The sequence below is a fragment of the Cervus elaphus genome, chromosome X, assembly GCF_910594005.1.
Source record: "Cervus elaphus chromosome X, mCerEla1.1, whole genome shotgun sequence".
Classification (NCBI taxonomy): Eukaryota; Metazoa; Chordata; class Mammalia; order Artiodactyla; family Cervidae; genus Cervus; species Cervus elaphus.
This window is the reverse complement of record NC_057848.1, coordinates 103,064,362-103,089,119: the sequence shown is the minus strand read 5'-3', so window position 1 is coordinate 103,089,119 and position 24,758 is coordinate 103,064,362. Positions and strand designations below refer to the sequence as shown.

At 35.8% G+C, this 24,758-nt stretch overlaps 1 protein-coding gene across 1 annotated transcript in view; it reads right to left on the bottom strand.

The window, feature by feature from the left end:
- Positions 1 to 24,758, bottom strand: part of BRWD3 (bromodomain and WD repeat domain containing 3) — a 136,278-nt gene that overhangs the window by 39,560 nt on the left and 71,960 nt on the right. Inside the window, exons 18-25 of the mRNA XM_043895502.1 lie at positions 23,668 to 23,835; positions 21,044 to 21,227; positions 17,439 to 17,532; positions 15,302 to 15,451; positions 13,529 to 13,605; positions 12,778 to 12,946; positions 11,267 to 11,380; positions 1,964 to 2,071 (exon numbers count right to left, since the gene is read on the bottom strand). Of these exons, the coding sequence (XP_043751437.1) occupies positions 1,964 to 2,071; positions 11,267 to 11,380; positions 12,778 to 12,946; positions 13,529 to 13,605; positions 15,302 to 15,451; positions 17,439 to 17,532; positions 21,044 to 21,227; positions 23,668 to 23,835 (1,064 nt within the window). The remainder of the gene's footprint in view (positions 1 to 1,963; positions 2,072 to 11,266; positions 11,381 to 12,777; positions 12,947 to 13,528; positions 13,606 to 15,301; positions 15,452 to 17,438; positions 17,533 to 21,043; positions 21,228 to 23,667; positions 23,836 to 24,758) is intronic.

Sequence of the window (24,758 nt, the reverse complement as noted above, 5' to 3'; positions counted from 1 at the left end):
AAAAAAAAAAAAAAAGAAAGAAAACATACAGTTTATCCATTCCTATAATTCTAAAAATAAAATCTTATTTTTCACCCATTTCACAATAAATGGTAGCACCCCTATTTCCCAGGAGATGATTATGTAAAGCTCACTTGATATTTTGGCACCTTATAGCCTTAATACAATTTTTAGAAGTGCCTAAATCTTTATTTCAATAAATGCACACATTCTCTCTTCTATCCTTCCTGTTAAGCATCATTACAAAACAACTAAAGAATGTGCTAATCATTGGACAATTGCACTCATCTCCCATACCAGTAAGGTCATGCTTAAAATCTTGCAAGCTAGGCTTCAGCATTATGTGAACCAAGAACTTCCAGATGTCCAAGCTGGATTTAGAAAAGGAAGAGGAACCAGAGACCAAATTGCCAACATTCACTGGATTATAGAGAAAGTCAGGGAATTACAAAAAAAAAATCTACCTCTGTTTCAGTGACTATGTCAAAGCTTTTGACTGTGTGGATCATAATTAACTGTGGAAAGCTCTTAAAGAGATGGGAATACCAAACCATCTTACCTGTCTCCTGAGAAACCTGTATGCGTGTCAAGAAGCAACAATCAGAACCCTGTATGGAACAACTGATAGGTTCAAGATTGAGAAAGGAGTACAACAGGGCTGTCTGCTGTTACCCTCTTGGCATAATCTATATGCTGAGCACATCATGAGAAATACCAGGCCGGATGAGTTACAAGCTGGAATCAAGATGGGCGGGAGAAACATCAACAACTTCAGATATGCAGATGATACCACTCTAATGGCAGAAAGTGAAGAGAAACTAATGAGCCTCTTGATGAGGGTGAATGAGGAGAGTAAAAGAGCTGGCTTAAAACTAAATATTAAAAAAACTAAGAGCATAGTATCCAGCCCCATTACTTCATGGCAAATATAGGGGAAAGGTGGAAGTAGTGACAGATTTCCCCCTTCTTGAGTTCTAAAATGATTGCAGATGATGACTGCAGCCATGAAATCAGAAGAAATTTGCTTCTTGACAGGAAAGCTATGACAAACCTAGACAGTATGTTGAAAAGCAGAGACATTACTCTGCTGACAAAGGTCCGTACAGTCAAGGCTATGATCTTCCCAGTGGTCATGTACAGTTATGAGAGCTGGACTAAAAAGAAGGTGGAGCACCAAAGAATTGATGCCTTCAAACTACTCCTGAGAGTCCCATGGACAGTGAGGAGATAAAACCAGTCAATATTAAGGGAAATCAACCCTGAATACTCATTGGAAGTACTGATGCTGAAGTTGAAATTCCACTATTTTGGTCATCTGATGTGAATAGCTGTCTCACTGGAAAAGTCCCTGATGCTGGGAAAGATCAAGAGCAGAATGAAAAGAGGGCATCAGAGGATGAGATGGTTGGATGGTATCACCAATACAATGGACATGAACTTGGGCAAAGTTTGGGAGATGGTGAGGGTAGAGAGCCCTGGCATGCTGCCATCGTCCATGAGGTCGCAAAGAGTTGGACACAACTGGGTGACAGAACAACAATAACCGCAAAGTTACAAGTTTCTTAGGATTTATGATATTTACTATATCCTAAAGCTGCCAGAATCTTGAGGGTGTCTGTGGTCCACACATGCAGTCAATTTATAGAGCCTCCAGAAACTACAAAGATGCTAAGGAAAATACCCACACCATGGAACTACTGCACTGCTCCAAGTATATGGTATACACCAGAGAACCTGAAGCTTGAAGGAAATTAGGTCAAATAATCAAGAAAACAGATGGCATACAAATTCCAGGAAACAAAATGCGGCCCACAACATTCAGCTATACATGAGTATGGTACATCACCTTATCCTGTACATATAATCAACACTGAAATATCCAGAAACTGAGAATAAGCATACAGGAAAGTAACTTAATTCCAAGATACTTCAAGTGCATAGCTTATTAATTTGACAAACTTACCCTGAGATCCATTTTATTCCATGGCTGTTTTTGTAAATTAACGCTGTACGTTTTTGATTTTCTTACAGCCCGTACATAAGCTTCATGTCCTTGCCTAAAATATATAAGCTAAAACAAAAAAGAATGAGTTATTAAACAGCAGCATCCCATTTAACCACTCTATACATCCCAATATATTCCCACAAATGTCCTCTTCTATTAACAAAAAATATAATTTTGAAAAAATATACAATAAAGTTCTCAAATAATGTTCATTCAGTACTTATGCCTATGCAGCCCTGCAATAAGCACTGCATAATAAAAACAGAGAGAAAGTGAAAGTTGCTCAGTCGTGCCCAACTCTTTGAAACCCCATGGACTATACAGTTCATGGAATTCTTTAGGCTAGAATACTGGAGTGGGTAGCCTTTCCCTTCTCCAAACTCAGGGATCAAACCCAGGTCTCCTACATTTCAGGTGTATTGCTTACCAGCTGAGCCACCAGAGAAGCCCAAGAATACTGGAGTGGGTAGCCTATCCCTTCTCCAGGGGATCTTCCTGACCCAGGAATTGAACCGGGGTCTCCTGCATTGCAGGTGGATTCTTTACCAACTGAGCTATCAGGGAAGCCCAAAAACACAGTCCTCCTCCATAAATTTCTGAAGAAACAGACTAATGACAAATGTACACAAAAGCAGTCATCTTTTAAAATAATATATTTCAAACTATAATTGACATTCTAAAACATCAACATCTTAATAGTGAGCCTAAGTATGTGTGTGAACACACACATTTGTTGTTGCTGTTTAGTCGCTAAGTCTTGTCTGACTCTTTTGCTACCCCATGGATTGTAGCCCACCAGGCTTCTCTCTCCAACCCCATGGACTGTAGCCCACCAGGCTTCTCTCTCCATGGGATCTTCCTGGCAAGAATACTGGAGTGGGTTGCCATTTCCTCCTACAGGGAATCTTCCCAACTCGGGGACTGAACCTGTGTCTCTTTTGTCTTCTGCACTGACACAGGGGGAGATCTTTACCACTGAGCCACCTAGGAAGTCTCTCTCTCTCTCTCCCTCTCCCTCTCTCCCTCTCTCCCTCTCTCCCTCTCTCCCTCTCTCCCTCTCTCCCTCTCTCCCTCTCTCTCTCTCTCTCTATATATATATATATATATATAAAGTATGTGTGTGTGTGTGTGTTAAAGTTATTCAGTCGTGTCCAACTCTTTCCTATCCCATGGTCTGTAGCCCACCAGGCTCCTCTGTCCATAGAATTCTCCAGGCAAGAATACTAGAGTGAAAAAAATAGAAAGAGAAAAGGAAACAATCCCTTTCATCATTGCAACAAAAAGAATAAAATACTTAGGAATAAATTTACCTAAAGAAACAAAAGACCTATATACAGAAAACTATAAAACACTGATGAAAGAAATCAAAGACGACACAAATAGATGGAGAAATATACCATGTTCGTGGATCAGAAGAATCAATATAGTGAAAATGAATATGCTACACAAAGCAATCTATAGTTTCAATGCAATTGCTATCAAGCTACCAATAGTATTTTTCACAGAACTACAACAAATCATTTCACAATTTGTATGGAAACACAAAAAACCTTGAATAGCCAAAGCAATCTTGAGAAAAAAGAATGGAACTGGGGGAATCAAGCTTCCTGACTTCAGACTATATGACAAACATACAGTCATCAAGACAGTATGGTACTGGCACAAAGGCAGAACTATAGATCAATGGAACAAACTAGAAAGTCCAGGGAGAAATCCGTGCACCTATGGCACCTTATCTTTGACAATGGAGACAAAAATATACAATGGTGAAAAAAAACAATCTCTTTAACAAGTGGTGCTGGGAAAACTAGTCAACCATGTGTAAAAGAATGAAACTAGAACACTGTCTAACACCATATACAAAAATAAACTCAAAAAGGAGTAAAGATCTAAATGTAAGGCCAGAAACTATAAAACTCTTAGAGGAAAACATAGGCAGAATGTTGTCTGACATAAATCACAGCAAGGTCCTCTATCACTCACCTCCCAGAGGTGAGTGTTTTTATTTATGGAAATAAAAACAAAAATTAACAAATGGGACCTAATTAAACTTAAAAGCTTTTTCACAACAAAGGAAACTATAAGCAAGGTGAAAAGATAGCCTTCAGGATGGGACAAACAGTAAATGAAACAACTGACAAAGAATTAATCTCCAAAATATACAAGCAGCTCATGCAGCTCAATACCAGAAAAACAAACAATCCAATCAAAAAGTGGGCAAAAGACCTAAACAGACATTTCTCCAAAGAAGACATAAAGATGTCTAATAAACACATGAAAAGATGCTCAACATCCCTCATTATCAGAGAAATGTAAATCAAAACCACAATGTGGTATCATCTCATGCTGGTCAGAATGGCCACCATGAAAAAGTCTACAAACAATAAATGCTGGATAAGGTGTGGAGAAAAGGGAACCCTCTTACACTGTTGGTGGGGATGCAAACTGGCATAGCCAATATGGAGAACAGTATGGAGATTCCTTAAAAAATTGGAAATAGAACTGCCATATGACCCAGCAATCCCACTGCTGGGCATACACATTGAGGAAACCAGAACTGAAAGAGACACACATACCCCAATGTTCATTGCAGCACTATTTACAATAGCTAGGACATGGAAGCAACCTAGATGTCCATCAACAGACGAATGGATAAGGAAGTTGTACATACATATACACAATGGAATATTACTCAGCTATTAAAAAAAAGAACACATTTGAGTCAGTTCTAATGAGGTGGATGAGACTGGAGCCTATTATAGAGTGAAGTAAGTCAGATAGAGAAACACCAATACAGTATATTAATGCACATATATGGAATTTAGAAAGATGATAATGATGATCCTATATGCTAGGCAGCAAAAAAGACACAGATGTAAAGAATAGACTTTTGGACTATGTGGGAGAAGGCAAGGGAGAGATGATATGATAGAATAGCATTGAAATATGTATATTACCATATGTAAAACAGATGACCAGTGCAACTTTGATTCATCAAGCAGAGCTCTCAAAGCTGGTGCTCTGGGACAATCCAGAGGGTTAGGGTGAGGAGGAAGGTGGGAGAGGGGGTTCAGGATGGTGGGACACATGTGCACCTGTGGCTGATTCATGTCGTTGAATGGCAAAAACCACCATAATATTGTAATTATTCTCCAATTAAAAATCATTAAAAAAAATGTTATTGTGGATAGCTATTCCCTCTTCCAGGGGATCTTTCCAACCCAGGGATTGAACCAGGGTCTCCTGCACTGTAGGCAGATTCTTTTATCATTTGAGCCACCAGGGAAGCCTGTCCGTGTGAGTGTATACCACAGTCTACTACTAAATACAGTAATTTCCAAATTAAAATTTTTCTTTTTCAAAAGTTAACATCAGAACTGGCATGGTATGAAAGAAAAATTAATCCAAGTGTTTGATAAAACCTTTCGCCTTCTTAAGACAGCATTCACTACCATATAAATTCATTAAAAAAGTTTCCTTCCCATAATAATTCTTTTTTCAACCTCACACCCTACTGACAGGTTTGAATCACCTCCCAACCACACAAGTCTTAGTTTCCTTTAAAGCTACGAATACTAGATCTGACTAAACAATCAGCAAATATTTCACAAGTGAGTGTCACCCTGGATACAGCTTATTGTCTCAAGCATGTGCCCACCAGGGTAGAACAATGCCAGAGTGAATAGCCTTGTACAGTATTGGTCCTTGCACAGTATTGGTCCTCAAATACCCCTGGGGGCATACCTGAGAAGCTAAAGATCAGCTTGCACGTAGAATAGGTAAGTAGTTCTACCCTTCTTGAACACGTAGCTACTCCCAAACAGCAGACATATTTTGGAGGAGTTTTTCCCACTCTACTTCCTTGATTTATTATTACTCCAAACACCTCACAATCATTACACAGAGGCAACTCTGGGGACAGGGAAAAAGTCAGGAGACCTGACTGCTGTTGGTGCTAGCTTTATAGGCCATGTGACTCTGGTCTTTCACATGCTCACCTATCAAATGAAGAGAACACTCTGGTGCCAGGTGTGTTTTAAAGATTAATAACAAGAGGTAGAGAAGAATGCCTCAGGTACTATCCTAAATGCCTTACAAATATCCATTAATTATTCTCAGAACCCGATAAGGTAGATACCTTTTATCATCATTGTACAGTTGAGGAAACTAGGGCACAGAGAAGTTAAGTAATTGGTCAAAAATTAGTCAAAATCTTATGTTTTATGCACCTCAATGTTCACTGCAGCACAACTTACAATAGCCAGAACATGGAAGCAAAGTAAATGCCCATCAACAGTGGAATAGATTAAGAAGATGTGGTACATATATACAACAGAATATTAATCATTTATAAAAAAGAATGAAATAACGCCATTTGCAGCAACATGTATGAACCTAGAGATCATACTCAGTGAAGTAAGTCAAACAGAGAAAGGCAAATGTCATATCACTTATTTGTGGAATCTAAAAAAGATACACATGAACTTATTTATAAAACAGAAGTAAAGTCATGGATACAGAAAACAAACTTATGGTTATCAAGGATAAGAAGGAAATGGATAAATTGGGAGATCAGGACTGACATATACAAGCACTATATATAATATAGATAACTAATAAGAACCTGCTGTATAGCACAGGAAATACTACTCAGTACTCTGTAATAGCCTATATGGAAAAAAGAATCTGACAAGAAAAGTGGATATATGTATATGTATAACTGATCCACTTTGCTGTACACTTGAAGCTAACACAACATTGTACATCAACTATACTCCAATAAAAATTTTTAAAAAGTAAAAAAAAAAAACCTTATGTTTCTACAATAATTTTAAAGTGGTGGTAGAGGTAAATAGAAGAAAGTAACACAAAAAATACCATACTATGGAGATTTCTAAAATACTCTGACATATATCTATCAACACTGTCTAAGTCAGAATTTCTAATAGTTAAAAATACAGGTAAAATTTTTAAAGGTTTAAATATTAGTATACAAACACAGGGGCTTCCCTGGTAGGTCAGATGATAAAGGATCTGCCTACAATGCCAGAAACTCAGGTTCAATCCCTGGGTCAGGAAGATGCCCTGGAAAAGGGAATGGCTACCTACTCCAATATTCTTGCCTGGAGAATTCCATGGACAGAAGAGCCTGGCAGGCTATAGTCCATGGGGTCACAAAGAGTGAGACACAACTGAATGACTAACACATATGCACACAACCACAGTGGTTAAGAAAAAAAGTCATTACCATGCTTACCAATAACATGATAAGCATGTTATTCAGTTATCCTTTATTATTTATTTCTGTACTCAACAAATATTGAACAAATATATATGTATGTACAAGGCACATCATCAAAATAAAATCTTTTCCCTCAAGGATATGGACAGACATGTAGATATACAATGCACAGCAGAAAGTAATAGGTATCATGAGAGAAATAATTTAGATGGGAAAGTTCATGAAGAAGGCGTGGAAGCAAATGGAAAGTAGGGATAACACGCAGAAGAAGTTGGTATTTAAGTTAAACCTTGAAAAATGAGCACTTTGAGAGGTAATGATGTGTGGGTAGGAATATTCCAGGCAAAATAATGAAGACTTAACATTTAAGAAATAATGCTGTCCTTTCAAAACATCCCACCCTCATTTTCTCCCACAGAGTTCAAAAGTCTGTCCTGTACTTCTGTGTCTCTTTTTGTTTTGCATATAGGGTTGTCGTTACCATCTTTCTAAATTCCATATATATGTGTTAGTATGCTGTAATGTTCTTTATCTTTCTGGCTTACTTCACTCTGTATAATGGGCTCCAGTTTCATCCATCTCATTAGAACTGGTCAGCATGTATATTATCTATGGTGAAACAGATCACCAGCCCAGGTGGGATGCATGAGACAAGTGCTCGGGCCTGGTGCACTGGGAAGACCCAGAGGAATCGGGTGGAGAGGGAGGTGGGAGGGGGGATCGGGATGGGGAATACGTGTAAATCTATGGCTGATTCATATCAACGTATGACAAAACCCACTGGAAAAAAAATAAATAAATAAAGGAAAAAAAAAAGAAAAAAAATAATGCTGTCATTAAGAGAATGATTATATAAAAAGTATATTTCTGCTTTTATGAGTTCTTTAAAAACATTCTTTAATTCACACATTTCATTGTTTGATTCACTTACACACCTTTCTGATTACCTGAACAACTGTCATTACCTAATACACATTAATCTTGAAACATATAAGCATGTGCTAAGTTTAATAAAATAGAAGGAAAGGCAAACGCATTCCTATAAAAGAGAAAGGAGTCTCAGATCACAGAGTATACAGATCCTTATTCTGTTCTAAGATTAATTCAAAAATATTTCTCTTAAGCTCCCATATAAAAGGCAATAAATACAAGAAACTTGATTTTGGATATGCTCCTAAAAAGCTCTTCTAACTTTTTTCATACAACATTCCTTCAGAGCACGTTTTACTAAAATAACCACACAAACAAGCATTGCTCAAAAGTCCAACACATTAAAAAAACACACTTAGGCAAGGAGACATTTTAATAAAATCAAAACATAGTCAGCAAGTAATAGCTTAATTGTAAGGTTACTCCACAGCTGTCTCTCAAAGTACCTATAAAAGACAATTATAGAAATGTTTGGTGAAATTGTTATATGGCCCAAGACATTTAGAACCATTTCCAAGGTTTTGCTCCTCCTTTGTTACAATGATAGTATTGCATTCCTACTATTGGTCTTAAGTTGAAAACTGTGGGTAAACATTTAATGATTCAAAAATGATTCAAAAATGATTCAAAAATGATTCAAAAATTCAAAAATGAATGATTATTCAATGTATCAGAAACTATACAAGTCAACTAGGGCTCAAAATATAATAATGCTACCATAATTTTTACAAGAAAATCAAATTTTGTCACTGTATAGAATTTAAATCAACTTTTGACTGACCAATCATAAATATGGCTGTTACTCGATCATAGGTTCAGTAGGAAGGCCTTGTTTGTGAAATGACATTCTCCCGAGCAATGAAAGGGGTGATTATCTGCTATAATATTTTCTATAAGGTTGACTATCGGCTTCTTTAAAAAAAACATATTAGGACTTGATTAGGATTCAAACACACTGACAATGAAAAATCAGAAAGAGAAATTAAGGAATCAATCCCATTCAGCACTGGAACACAAAGAATAAAATATCTAGGAATAAACCTACCTAAGGAGACAAAAGAACTGCATACTGAAAACTGTAAGACACTGATGAGAGAAATCAAAGACAACATAAACAGATGGAGAGATACTCCATGTTTCTGGGCTGGAAGAATCAATATTGTGAAAATGACTATAGTACCAAATGCAATCTACAGATTCAATGTGATCCCTATCAAATTACCAATGGCATTTTTTACAGAACTAGAACAAAAAAATTTCACAATTCATATGGAAACACAAAAGATCCTGAACAGCCAAAGCAATCTTAACAAAGAAGAATGGAGCTGGAGGAATCAACCTTCCTTACTTCAGATACTACCACAAAGCTGCAGCCATCAAGACAGTATGGTACTGGCACAAAAACAGAAATACAGACCAACGGACAAAGATAGAAAGCCCAGAGATAAGCCCATGCACCTATGGGTACCTTATTTTTGACAAAGGAGGCATGAATATACAATGGGACAAAGATAGCCTCTTCAGTAAGTGGTGCTGGGAAAATTGGACAGCTATTTGTAAACGAGTGAAATTAGAACACTTTTTAACACCATACACAAAGATAAATTCAAAATGGATTAAAAACCCAAATGTAAGACCAGAAATGATTACACTCTTAGAGGAAAACATAGGCAGAACACTCTATGACATAAATCACAGCAAGGTCCTCTATGACTCGCCTCCTAGAGTAATGGAAATGAAAAACAAAAATAACAAGTGGTACCTAATTAAACTTAAAAGCTTTTGCATAGCAAAAGAAACTATAAACAGTGTGAAAAGGCAACCCTCAGAATGGGAGAAAATAATAGCAAATGAAACAACTGACAAATGATTAATTTCCAAAACATCCAAGTGGCTCATATAACTCAATACCAGAAAAACCAACAATCCAATCAAAAAGTGGGCAAAAGACCTAAACAGATATTTCTCCAAAGCACACATACAGATGGATAACAAACACATGAAAAGATGCTCAACATTGCTCATTATTAGAGAAATGCAAATCAAAACTATAAAGGGATATCACCTCACACTGGTCAGAATGACCATCATCAAAAAGTCTACAAACAACAAGTGCTAGACAGGGTGTGGAGAAGAGGGAACCCTCTTACACTCTTGGTGGGAATGCAAACTGGTACAGCCACTATGGAGAACAGTAGGGAGATTCCTTTAAAAACTAGGAATAAAACCACCATATGAGGCAGCAATACCACTACTATGCATATACCTTGAGGAAACCAAAATTGAAAAAGACACATGCACCCCAATGTTCACTGTAGCACTATTTACAATAGCTAGAACTTGTAAGCAACCTAGATGTCCACTGGCATATGAATGGATAAAGAACCTGTGGTACATATATACAATGGAATATTACTCAACTATAAAAAGCAAAGAATCTGAGTCAGTTCTAATAAGGTGGATGAACCTAGGATGAACCTGTTATACAAAGTGAAGTAAGTCAGAAAGAGAAAAGCAAATATCATATACTAAGACATATTTATGAAATCTAGAAAGATGGTACTGATGGAACTCAAACCAGGGTTCTGTAACAACCTAGAGGGGTGGGGTGGGGAGGGAGATGGGAAGGACGTTCAAAAGGGAGGGGATATATGTATACCTATGGCTGATTCATGTTAATATTTGGCAAAAATCAGCACAATTCTATAAAGCAATTATCCTTCAATAAAAAATAAATATTAAAAAAACAATATTAGGACTTGATTAGGATTCAAAATACCACTCAATTCAACTATGTGGCAATTAAGATAAAAACAAAGACAATTATGTTCATGGCATCACAAACCAATAAATTTATCTCAATGTTCATTGAGCATACACTAAATTAAAGACTCTGTGTCAGGTCCTACAAAGGACACAAAAATCAGTAAGATTCAGTCATTGTACACAAGAAATATATAATTGAGCAGCACACTTAAGATGGCATATATATAACTATAATAGAATTGAGAATATAAATAACCTAAGACTGATTAAAGTGAGTGTTCTTGAGATTACAAGAGAAAAATGTTACAATAGGAAACAATTACCTCATCTCCCATCTGTGGGACAAATGGTGAACGTCGTGGTATGGTATCCAAGATCCACTGAGGGGCAAACCATTCTTCATTGGGCTCTCCTGCCATAGAAACTAGTCCTCCTTTCTAAAATATGGTTCACAAATATATAAACTTTAATATATGAACAGTCACAGGAAAAATCAAAAGTAGAAAATGGTAAAAAAAAAAAAATCAGGTTATAATAAAACAAAATATATACATTTTAAACACTTAATTTACCAATTAATTATGTACAACTTCTGTACCAATAAAACAGTCAAGTGAGTAACATGCTGCTCAATTTTGGTTGACAGATAATATGACACTATATACTATATAAAAACCATAAATGTTACTCTTCATGTCCCTAGTATATCATATGAATTCAAACACAAGTAACACAGTAACTTTTTGCCAATAAAATGGTGACCATCAAGAAGATAATTGTCTACTAAAGCAAGAAGTTAGAGCATGCACACAGAATACATATTTAAATTAGTATTCAAAGAATTATGTGGATTAAGTTTTTATATCATTCAAATGAAATTATAGTGGAGAAAAATCCATCACTGGAGTGAAATAAAAACACAAAGAAATATAAGAGCCCTACAGGATTTACAACATCCTTCCATTTTACAAGTCAACAATGTATAGAAATGTATTACTCGTAACATTGACAAGAATAATCCTTTCATACTATAGTAGCTTATTTAAAACTCTACTACATTTTAACAAACTGTCAATATGTTTTAATTTAATAATGAAAATATTCTAGCCTCTACTTTTGAAAAATTTCAAAAGGTCTTTACATTTCAAAGTCATTATATACAAATCTCAGATGGGATAGTATTTTTAGAGAAAACTGAAGTGTTATTGCTAAATATTTAAGTGAAATAAAGTGAAAGTGTTAGTTGTTCAGTCATGCCCAACTTTTTGTGACCCCATGGACTGGGGTTCAACAGGCTCCTCTGTCCATGGGATTCTCCAGGCAAGAATTCTGGAGTGGGTAGCCATTCCCTTCTCCAGGGTATCTTCCCCACCCAGGGATCAAATCCCGGTCTCCTGCACTGAAGGCAGATTCTTTACCATCTGGGCCACTGTGCTGTATGCTTAGTTTGACTCTTTGTGACCCTGTGAACTGTAGCCTACCAGGCGCCTCTGTCCATGAGGATTCTCCAGGCAAGAATACTAGAGTGAGCTGCCATGCCCTCCTTCAATGGATCTTCCCAAACCAGGGATTGAACCCAGGTCTCCTGCAGTGTAGGTAGATTCTTTACCGTCTGAGCCACCAGGGGAGCCCAGGAATATTGGAGTGGGTAGCCTATCCCTTCTCCAGGGGATCTTTCTGACTCAGGAATTGAACTGGGGTCTCCAGCATTGCAGGTGGATTCTTTGCCAGCTGAGCTACCAGGGAAGCCTATATGAGCCACTAGGGAAGCCCAAATATTCAAATATCAAAAGAAAAAAAACAAAAAACAAAAAAACCCTGTAAACTCACAAACCTTCTTTCTAGTCTGTTTAGGTTTCTTCTGCCTTTCTTCAAGTGACTTCAAATTTTCCTCCTCAGAGCTGCTGCATATTTTCTGTGTTGCCTGTCTTGTTTGCCTTTTTGGAGGTTGCAAATTTATTCCAGCATCTGCTGTCCAATCAGAATATTCACTTGATGAATCACTGTAAATAAATCAAAATTATGAGTACATAAGTTTAGAAAAGGAATAGTTTTGCCTCATGATTGAAAGATGATTATTTTGTAATCAAACAGCATTATAAATGACACTGTTTGATTTTGTTCTAACCAAAGACAAAATTAATCAATATAGAATTTTAAACATTACCTAAGTGATTTTAACGAAATGATTCTTGGATAAAGTATAATGCTTAATTTCCCATAACAGCACTTAAAATTCAAAATTCCTGTCCAAACCACAAAAACTTCTTTAAATAAAGATGCTCCTTATCCCTAAAAATGCTTAAATATAGTTGTTTTAACCCTGAAATAAATACAAATAGCCTGCCAACATGTTGAATCTTAGATTTACAAAGAACCTTACTTTAGGGATGAGGGAACTAAATTCCATGCGCAAATAGATATTGGTAGAGCCAGGATAACACAACAGATCTCTGGGCTTCCAACCTAGTACTCATTCTACTATAAAACACTATTTTAACTGGATTTACCAAATTTCTGTAAGTACATAATTTCACATTAAAACCATCAAATAATTTTGACCAAATCAAAACCATTAAAACTACCTGGAGGAACTTTCACTTTGCCATTCAATAACAGGATCCTCTATAGAAGCATCACTTGTGCCAACTGTTTCATCTTCCTGGAAGAAAGAGCCAGCAATTGAGATTTATGGTTATTATTAACTAATATATTATTAATTAGTGTGTTCTACTTGTTTCATAAAACTTTTTGTATTCCTCCCTCCAAAAAAGAAGTTCTGGTTAAAATGTACATAATCATTATTGTATATAACTCACAACTAAGCCTACCAAGTATTTAAAGATTTCTAGCATCTACTATCTTATTGATATGAGGCATCTATTATTATTTCAAAGGTTCAGTAGATTCCTTAAGAAACCCAAATATAACTCTCTTAAATTTTGTTAAAACTTTTTTCAATTTAAGTATAGCTGATTTACAATGTTGTGTTAGTTTCAGGTATACAACACAGTGATTCAGTCTTACATGTATATATACATATATATGTTTGTATATACATATAAAATATACTCTTGTTCAGATTATTTTCTTATAGAAAACCATTATTTTTAAAATATTTATATAAAAAAGATAAAAATACTTATATGCCTATACTAAGTTAGTATAATTAGTGTCTATAAAAAAGTTAATAAGCCTTTTATTATATAAGATCTCAAACATACCAAAGTAGAGGAAATAGATAACACCCTTGTATATACAATCACCAGTTTAGACAGTATCACATTGCCTATTTTATTGTATATATACTCTTACCAACTGCCTCATCTCTCAGGGATTATTTTTTTTTGGGGGGGAAGCATTTCTACTATAAATATTTATTAAGACCAGGAAACCTTTTTAAAGCACAACCACAATTATTATATTAAAAAGACAATATCAATTCCTGAATATGTGATCATTCTTTTCAGATCAAGATTTTCATCAATAGGGGTAGAGAAGGAGGCATATCATTGATAAGAATTAAAGAACTGTGAATGCTGGGAGAAGAATGGGGGTACCATATATTGTCAGTACGTAATGAAACCTTCATTGTTCACTTAACAATGACAGATGTTTAAAAGAACAAAAGCAAAGGACTAAAGAAGAGAGGAACAGGAAGAAAAGAACTGCTATGGTCTTTATTCCATTACCATGAAAAGGGTTAGGTCTCAGAAAAATCATTATTCAGTAATCTCCATGACGAGTAAAGTCAACAATAACAGAAAACATGTATATTATGATTACCCAGTGAACAAGTTCTGGGACTGTATAACTAGTTATCTCTGTTAATATTTACTTTTTTTCATTTCTAGGCAGATTTGCTCTCACTCTCTTTTCTCATTGCCCCAAAGTCAAACTTTTCCTGGCATGTTTGATACCCTCAACCAAGATAATATCTTAGGTACAAATAAGAGAAGATATCTAAAGGAATTCGACATAATGCTCAAATTTGCCTACTAAATGCCTTATTAATGAATAATCCTCTTATAAGAAAGTTATCTAAATAATTTTTTATTAAGGTGACCCTTAAAAGTAAATCCAGATTTTATCAAATTGCTGTTTCTTTTGTGATGTGTAGATCTTCAGCCATTCATTGATAAAAAGAACTTTGAAAAGGAATCTAGGTATCAGATATTCATTAACTTCTTTGTGATTTTACAAGATCTCAGATATTGACTTCATTGATGGTATCATGTTATTAAATCTAATTGAGAAAGGAATATTGACAAAGCAAAAAAAAAAAAAGTAAATCCAAAGTGATGATACTAACTGAGAAACAAAAAATTACACTGCATAAATAATAGCAGATATCTAACCTCTGAGGAGCTATCCGAGTCTTCCTGTACACCTGAATTTTGACATGATGCTCGTGAATTATGCTCTATGTTGGATCGTGTTTGGTACGTATGCTGTCGTTTGCGTTGTGTCCTTCGTAAAGACCGCCCATAGCTAGGCTGATAATCACTCTGTAAAACAGAATGAAAAAAAATTTTTAAAGATGAAAAGCTCAGTGAATATGCACAAAAGAATATATATAGAGCAAATCAATTGGGTATGGGTAGAGTAAGGGTGGAGGTGAAATACAGGAATGAATACTCAAAAGAAAACCCAAGATATACCTTTATACTACATTTTTATATAAAATATATTTCATTTCTATATATTTAACCCATTTCCATTAATATTGATTACTTTCCTATTTTGAAAACATTGTGATCAAGTTAGACAGTGCTGAAACTCTAAGCTACAAGAATTTGCCCAGAATTTACATATACCATATTATCTACAAATTATTATAGGATAAAGCAAGCTATCTATATATCTATATACATAATTCTTAATATAATGTGTATTTCTTTAGTTCTATAAAAACTACATTCAGTAAACAAGTCAAAATAAAAATGTAATTTTTAACAACTAAAACAAAAACTGTTTTATTCTAAACTTTACAAGTATAAAATATTATTATTGATATATCATATGTCAAACCTATAACCCTAATATGTCATCAGAAGTAAATAATTTTAAAGTTCTTATAAATCAGTATCAAGGGCCAGGTTTTTATCTTATGTGTAAATGTTTCTCATTTTCTGTATAAATAAAAATGCTTACAGAGTCAACTCCCCTGTTTATTAGTCTTAGTCTTAGTTTATTAGTCTGATGTCTGATAAATCAGCTTAGCAGGAAAAAAGAATATAAATCATGGATATGAGTTATTCATAATCTCTAAGAAAGCAATCTTATCAGAGAATATCAAATAAGCTAATAAAATCTGAATAGAAATTAAGAAAGTGGGTATCAAAATGATCTAAGTATATTTAGAGATAGTAATACACTACCTAAAACTGTGTTTATTGATACTGAAAGACATTTAAAATTCAGCATCCATCCCCTATATTTGTTTAATAAAATTAAAATCAACCTAGACTTCCCTATTTATCATACTCTTTAGGAGTTACATTTATTAGATCTGGGAACAAAACTATGTATTTTATGCCCCTAGTTTGTTCAGCCTCTAAGAACTAGTAAGGGGTTTTCCTGTTGTTGTTGTTCAGTTGTTAAGTCGTGTCCAACTCTTTTTGACCCCATGGGCTGTGGACCACCAGGTTTCTTTGTCCATGGGATTTCCAGGCAAGAATACTGGAGTGGATACCCATGCCCTTCTCCAGGGGGTATTTCCAACCCAGGGATGGAACCCATGTCTCCTGCATTGGAAGGTGGATTTTCTTTCTTTCTTTTTTTTTTTTTAAACCACTGAGCCACTTGAGAAGCCCTAGTAAGGGGTTTACTATGCACCTAATGGAGTATAGGATCTTACTCCCTGTTTACAAGTCTCTACTGGGAATATCAATCTTCCTAATGTATAGATCAGATTTTGCACCTGTTTAGGTAGGACAGAAGTAAGCCTACAGCAGGGGTGAGCAAACTTTTTCTGTGAAGGGTCAGAGTATAAATATTTTGGCTTTGCAGGTGATATGATCTCTGTGGTAACTACTCAACTCCATAGAGCATTAAAGCAGTCATGGACAATATATAAATGAATAGGTATAGCTGTGTTCCAATAAAACTTTATTAATAGGAATAGGCAGTAGACCAGATTTAGTCCATGGGCAGTAGTTGGTCAACCTCTGGCCTCAGGTATCTCAACATTGGTTTTACATTGTGATTAGTGATCAGGCAATAATTTTAAGGTTCTATTTTAACCAAATGAAAATGATATTTTAATCCAAATATCTTATACCTACAATAACCACATCCTAGACTTGGGAAGAGAGTCCTAATGCTGCGCAATTTTATCCTTATTAATAATAATCATATCTCAATATGGGGTTCAAAAAATAGTTTCCCTATATACAGACCTATCAAAATAATCACTTAATACATAACGGCCACCTTTCAAACACTTGGTATTTGCAAATAGTGTACTGCAGAGTACTTTGTAGCTAAACTTACCCTTTGGTTAGTATAAGATGGTTTTTTCTTCTTTTCAACTGTATAAAGGCTGATTTCTATGTCACCTTTTACAGTTCGACATTCTTCCTGAACCCTAGTAATAAATTGAAGGTCAACATAATAGAAGATCATCAAAAAGCAAACCAAATGGTTTAAAATCAGATAATAAAAACATTTTTAAATGTAAAACTGGACATCTTAACCATTTTAGGTGTATAATTCAGTGGTTCTGTTGATATTTACAAAGTTGTGAAACCAACATCACTATTTCCAAAACATTTTCATCACTCCAAACATAAACTTTGTAACGATTAAGCAGTAACTCTCTCTCTCCTCCTACCAGTGCCTGTTAACTGCCAATCTACTTTATGCCTCTATCAATTTGTCTACCTTAGATATTTTATATAAGTAGGAAGTGAAAGTGAAAGTGAAGTAGTGTCCAACACTGAGATCCCATGGACTGTAGCCCACCAGGCTCCTCCATCCATGGGATTCTCCAGGCAAGAATACTGGAGTGGCTTGCCATTTCCTTCTCCATATATAAGTAGAATTATACATTATTTGCCCCTTTGTGTCTCACTTATTTCACTTAGCATGATGTTTTTGATGTTCAAGCATGTAGCAAGTATGAGAAGTTTATACAGCTGAATTTCATTCTACTGAAGTACACTGTTGTTGTTGTTCAGTCGCTCAGTCATGTCTGACTCTTTGCGACCCCAAGGACTGCAGCATGACAGGCTTCCATGTCATTCACCAACTCCCAGAGTTTGCTCAAATTCATGTCCATTGAGAATGTGATGCCATCCAACCATCTCATTCTCTGTCATCCCCTTCTCCTCCTGCCTTCAATATTTCCCAGCATCAGGGTCTTTTCCAATGAGTCAGCTCTTTGCATCAAGTGGCCAAAGTATCAGAGCTTGAGTTTTAGCATCAGTCCTTCCAGTGAATATTCAGGACTGATTTCCTTTAAGATTGACTTCCTTGATCTCCTTGGAGTCCAAGGGACTTTCAAAGAGTCTTCTCCAACACCACATTCAAAAGCATCAATTTTTTGGCATTCAGCCTTCTTTATGGTCCAACTCTCACATCCATACAGGACTGCTGGAAAAACCATAGCTGGAAAAACCAAAGACTAGACAGACTTTGGCAGCAAAGTAATGTCTCTGCTTTTTAATATGCTATCTAGGTTTATCATAGCTTTTCTTCCAAGGAGCATTTTTTAATTTCATGGCTGCAGTCACCATCTGCAGTGATTTTGGAGCCCAAGAAGATAAAGCGTCTCATTGTTTCCAATGCTTCCCCACCCATTTGCCATGAAGTGATGGGACCTGATGGCACGATCTTAGTTTTTTTAAATGCTTAAGGCAGCTTTTTCACTCTCCTCTTTCACTTTTCTCAAGAGGCTCTTTAGTTCCTCTTCACTTTCTGCCATAAGGGTGGTGCCATCTGCATATCTGAGGTTATTGATATTCCTCCCTGCAATCTTGATTCCAGTTTGAGCTTCATCCAGCCCAGCATTTGGCATGATGTACTCTGCATATAAGTTAAATAAGCAGGGTGACAATATATAGCCTTGACATACTCCTATGCCAATTTTAAACCATTCCGTTGTTTCATGTTTGGATCTAACTGTTGCTTCTTGACCTGCATACAGGTTTCACAGGAGGCAGGCAAGGTGGTCTGGTATTCCCATCTCTTCAAGAATTTTCCATAGCTTGTGATTCACACAGTCAAGGCTTTAGTGTAGTCAAAGAAGCATAAGTAGATATTTTTCTGGAATTCTCTTGCTTTTTCTATGATCCAACAGATGTTGGTAATTTGATCTCTGGTTCCTCTGCCTTTTCTAAATCCAGCTTGAACATCTGGAGATTCTCAGTTCACGTACTGTTGAAACCTAGCTTGGAGAATTTTGAGCGTTACTTCGCTAGCATGTGAAATGAGTGCAATTGTGTGGTAGTGTGAACATTCTTTGACATTGCCCTTCTTTGGAATTGGAATGCAAACTGAACTTTTCCAGTCTTGTGGCCACTGCTGAGTTTTCCAAATTTGCTGGCATAGTGAGTGCAGCACTTTAACAACATCATCTTTTAGGATTTGAAATAGCTCAACTGGAATTCCATCACTTCCACTAGCTTTGTCTGTAGTTATGCTTCCTAAGGCCCACTTAACTTCACACTCCAAGATGTCTGGCTTTAGGTGAGTAATCACACCATTGTGGTTATATGGGTCATTAAGATCTTTTTGTATAGTTTTTCTGTGTAATCTTGCCACCTCTTCTTAATATCTTCTGCTTCTGTTAGGTCCATACTGTTTCTGTCCTTTATTATGCCCATCTTTGCATGAAATGTTCCTTTGGTATCTCTAATTTTCTTGAAGAGATCTCTAGTCTTTCCCATTCTACTGTTTTCCTCTTTTTCTTTGCATTGATCACTTAGGAAGTCTTTCTTACCTCTCCTTGCTATTTTCTGGAACTACATTCAGTTGGGTATATCTTTTCTTTCCTCCTTTGCCTTTCAGGTCTCTTTTCTCAGCTGTATGTTAATGCCTCTTCAGCAACCATTTTGCCTTGTTGCATTTATTTTTCTTGCGGATGGTTTTGATCACCGCCTCCTGTACAATGTTATGAACCTGTATCCATAGTACTTCAGGCACTGCATCAGATCTATCACATTTTATTTATCAATTCATCCACTGACATATATTTTGAATTGTTTCTACCATTCTGGTATTATGAATAATACATAAATATTGGCATACAAATATCTGAATCCCTGCTTTCAATTCTATTTTTTTTTAACACCTTGAGCAGAGAATTGCATTAAATTGTTCTACTGCCAGGGGGTAGCATTCAGTTCATAAATTAGCCATGTCTCCCTTTTTCTTATTACTGCTAAAGAAATAATAAGGTGAAACCAAATTAATTTTGCTACTTGTTGGCTCAGCTTGTGAAAAGGTCTACTGGGAAGATATCATGATTTAAATGGATTTTATAGGTCCTCTGTCAATGTGCTTTCTCTTTTCCAAATCTATTTCCAGTTGTTGTGCATTATTTGAAGTCAATATTATAGTAAATGTTAAGGTTTACAGATAAAGATAGGGATTCCAAGTTTGAAATGCATCCTAATGAAATCTTTTCATCCAAAGAAGTCTACTTAAATATATTTATAAACTACACTATGCACTGGGCTCTACTATATATCTGTACTGCACTCCCAAACTGTTCCAATTCTGAGTATCCTCAGAACCACTGTTGAATTTTTGGGTCCATGTATCACTGACATATTTACTCACATATGGCCTCATGTTCTTACTTAATACTATTTTTTCTTATCTTCTAACCTAGACTGTAAACTCAAAGAAGACAGAGATCATGTTTTTCACTTTTCATTATTCCCCAAACCATTTAGCAACAAGCTAAGAAAATTTAAGATAATCTTTCAATAGTTGTTATGGAATGAACTAATGGAAGAATGTGGAAAAATTAATGCATGACTCAGCTAAATTTAAAAAAAAACTTAGTTATTAGCCTAACATAGTACATTTTAATTTATTTACTAAAAAAGGAAACTCTCAATGTTCTTATGAATGTTACCATGTTGACTCACCTACTAACCCCATTATTTAGTTCATTGACTACCACTCTTCTGCTCCATGCCATGAGATCTCGTTCAGTGGCCATCTGGCTTCTAGGAGCATTGTTATGCATTTGTCGGACACCTTCAATCTGACCACTACGTCGCAGTCCAACATTTGGGGAAGAAGATATGTCCATATCTGGATTTCTCAGAGCTAAAACAAAAACAAAGGAATGCTCCACGCTCTGAGCAAAGAAAGACACCAAACTTTTTCAGATCAGAGCTCTAAATAAAATAAGAGATTCAAAGATAATACTGCTAGACAATATTGCTGTCCCTTTATTTCCTGTATCCCCTTTATGGTCTTTATAGCCTTATAAATAAAGCAGGCACTCAATAAATGTTTATTGTCTCTATAGCTCTTTTAATTTTTTTCAAAGTACTTTCACATCTGTCATCTACTAAACGCTCAGTAAATACAAAAAGTGTATTTAATATATTTGGGAGATTAATACATGTTCTTAGTACTAGTTCAGAAAGTAGCTTTTTAATCTAAATTCTACCTTTAGCCCATTAAAAGGCTTCTGAATAAAACCCCAATAAACTTTTCAAAAATAGGAAGAAAAAAATTATAGGACTTCCTGTGTGGTCCAGTGTTTGGGAATCAGCCTGCAAATGCAGGGGACATGGGTTCTATCCCTGGTACAGAAGATTCCATATGCTGTGGAACAACTAAACCCATAAGCCATGACTACTGAGCCTGTGGGCCACAGTTTTACTGAAACCTTTGTGCCTATAAGTCCACGCTCTGCAACAAGAGAAGCCATAGCCATAACACTGTAACAAAGAGTAGCCCCTACTCGCTGCAACTAGAGAAAACTCAAGCAAAGCAATGAAGACTTAGTGCAGCCAAGAATAAATACATAAACAAATAACATAAATATAAGTTATTAAAAAAATAGCTGAAGGAAAAAGGAGAACCTGTGCACAGCTACTGAGTCCATGCTCTACAGCCCAAAACCACTACTGAGCCCACATGTGGCAACTACTGAAGCCTGCACACCTAGAGGCTGTGCTCTGCAACAAAGAGAATCCAGTGCAATGAGAAGTCCGTGCACTGCAATGAGTAGGGGCCCCTGCTTGCTACAACTAGAGAAAAGCCCTCACGCAGCAATGAAGATCCAGGGCAGCCAAAGATTTAAAAATAATACAATAAAATAAAAAATAAAATTATAAAAAACAAAATTTAAGCTATCAAAATTTCAGTTTCAAAATTGGTAAGGAAGGAAAGAAAAGGGAAATAAGTAATAGAAATGTTACTTTTCTTTTTAATCCTCCACAAAGGTTTCTGATTATTTTGTTCTATTTGCAAATGAAACAAAAATGGAAACTGAAACACTAAACTATTAAAGTATGCATCAGAAAAAACTCAAAACAAATGAACACTGCAATGAGAAGACAATTGAATCTCTTTGCTTAATAGCATTCAAATCTATTCATGCAAACCTAGTAATGAAGTTACTGATCTCTAAATCAGGGTTCTAAGAAAGTTTTATGTCTTAGGAACAAAAGGCTTGGACATATAGGATCATCAGTCCATGTCTTATCTTATTCCAGGTTAAGGAAAGTTTTATGAGATAGGTGCTCCATATGACATGAACAAGTAATATTTTAATTTTAATTTTATGGGATACCAAACAAATCAAAGAGTGAGTAAAAGACCCTGTTCAGTTCAGTTCAGTTCAGTTCAGTCGCTCAGTCGTGTCCGACTCTTTGCGACCCCATGAATTGCAGCACGCCAGGCCTCCCTGTCCATCACCAACTCCCGTAGTTTACTCAAACTCATGCCCATCGAGTCGGTGATGCCATCCTGTGAATCACCTCAAATTTAGATCACATTTTTGTGGACTCCAAAATGCTACACTACCGAAATCAATGACTGCAATTATCTAAACATAAAAAGAAACATGTGCCAAAATCCCATAAGAGGATGCATTTTTAAAGTTGAACAGTTCTTAACAAAAATAAAACTAACATAGCCTAAGATTATATAAAACTCAGATGCATAAACACATTTCATGTAAAGTGAAGGAAGACCTACAATAGATTAGAATAATACTATGTGATCAAACTTGTGAGAGTCGATTAAGAAACTGTATTCCCTAAGAAGAGGGCTTGTTGTCTGCCAGTGTGTTTTTGTAAACTCAAGAGAGACAGATGATATGTTGCTATTTTCATTCTTTACCATCTGAGCCACCAGGGAAGCCCACTTTTTCAACAAATGAAAGCAAATATTTCTGAAAGTAATTTTAAAATTTAAAGTGATTTTAATTTTGAAAACTTTATAGGTTGGTTCCCCTAGAAGGGACTGGACTTGTTATAGCACCTTGCTTATTAGAACAAGACTACAAATATATTACTAAGTTAAAAGAAAACAGTATATTAAAATACACAGTCTGTATTCCTTAGAACATGCTAAATCACTTTACTCCCAAATGATAATGAGATCATGGCACTTTGGTGTATCTGATATCAAAACTTTAACAAAATGTTGCTTTTATTTAAAAATCTAAAATGGTCCTCATGTGTAATTATTTGGTACAGATAAAATAAAGTACATTCATCATATCTTTTACAAATATATACATACTTACCACCATTAGCAGAATATGATCTATTAATTGGAAAATGTGGAGCATCTCCTTCATTAATTAGCCTCAGATCTTGTTCTCTTTGTAACTCCCTGATTATTCCATCAAGAATGCTCTCATCTTGATCATTGGTTTGTTGCCCAATTACCTGTTCTACTACTTCACCATCACCTAAATCAGACCAAAGATATAAAGCCACAAAATTATTTACATTTTTGTATACCATAAGTAGAGTAAAATCAAGGTCAATCTATAAGTTGCTAGACAAATAGTTTTCAAAGGATTAAAATGAAAATAAAGCACATAGCAAACAAAATATTTTTAAAGAACTTTTAAGTACGTCAGCTTGTATGTTTAACTTAACCAATGTCCCCAAATTAGACATTCTGATGAGGACCTTCTCATCTTACAGGGGGAAAAAAAGTGATTAAATTATTAAGAATGAATTTTCTCTATGGAATATTCTTGTGTGCATGCTCATTTGCCCAGTCATGTCTGACTCTTTGTGATCCTATGGACTGAAGCCCATCAGGCTCCTCTGAAGCTAAAAGTTAGGAGTAAATATTTGAGTAAGGTTTTAATAAGTTCAACACTGAAAATGCTTTGCATCTTTCATGAGAACTTCCTTTCTGAAAGAAATCAAAATTATGGTCTTTAATATATTGTCTCTTTTGATAACATCTCAGTAGACAGATGTGAGGGTTTCCCTGATAACTCAGTTGGTAAAGAATCCGCCTGCAATGCAGGAGGCCCTGGTTTGATTCATGGGTCGGGAAGATTCCCCTGGAGAATGGATAGGCTACCCACTCCAGTATTCTTGGGCTTCCCTTGTGGCTCAGCTGGTAAAGCATCTGCCTGCAATTCAGGAGACTTGGGTTTCATCTCTGGGTTGGGAAGATCCCCTGGAGAAGGAAAAGGCTTACCCACTCCAGGATTCTGGCCTGGAGAATTCCATGGACCATGTAGTCCATGGGGTCGCAAAGAGTTGGACATGACTGAGCAACATTCATTTTCACTTTTCATACATTTGAGTATAAAAATTATTTCTTATAATGAAATTCAATTATTACGTCCAAATGAAAATTTTATTTATT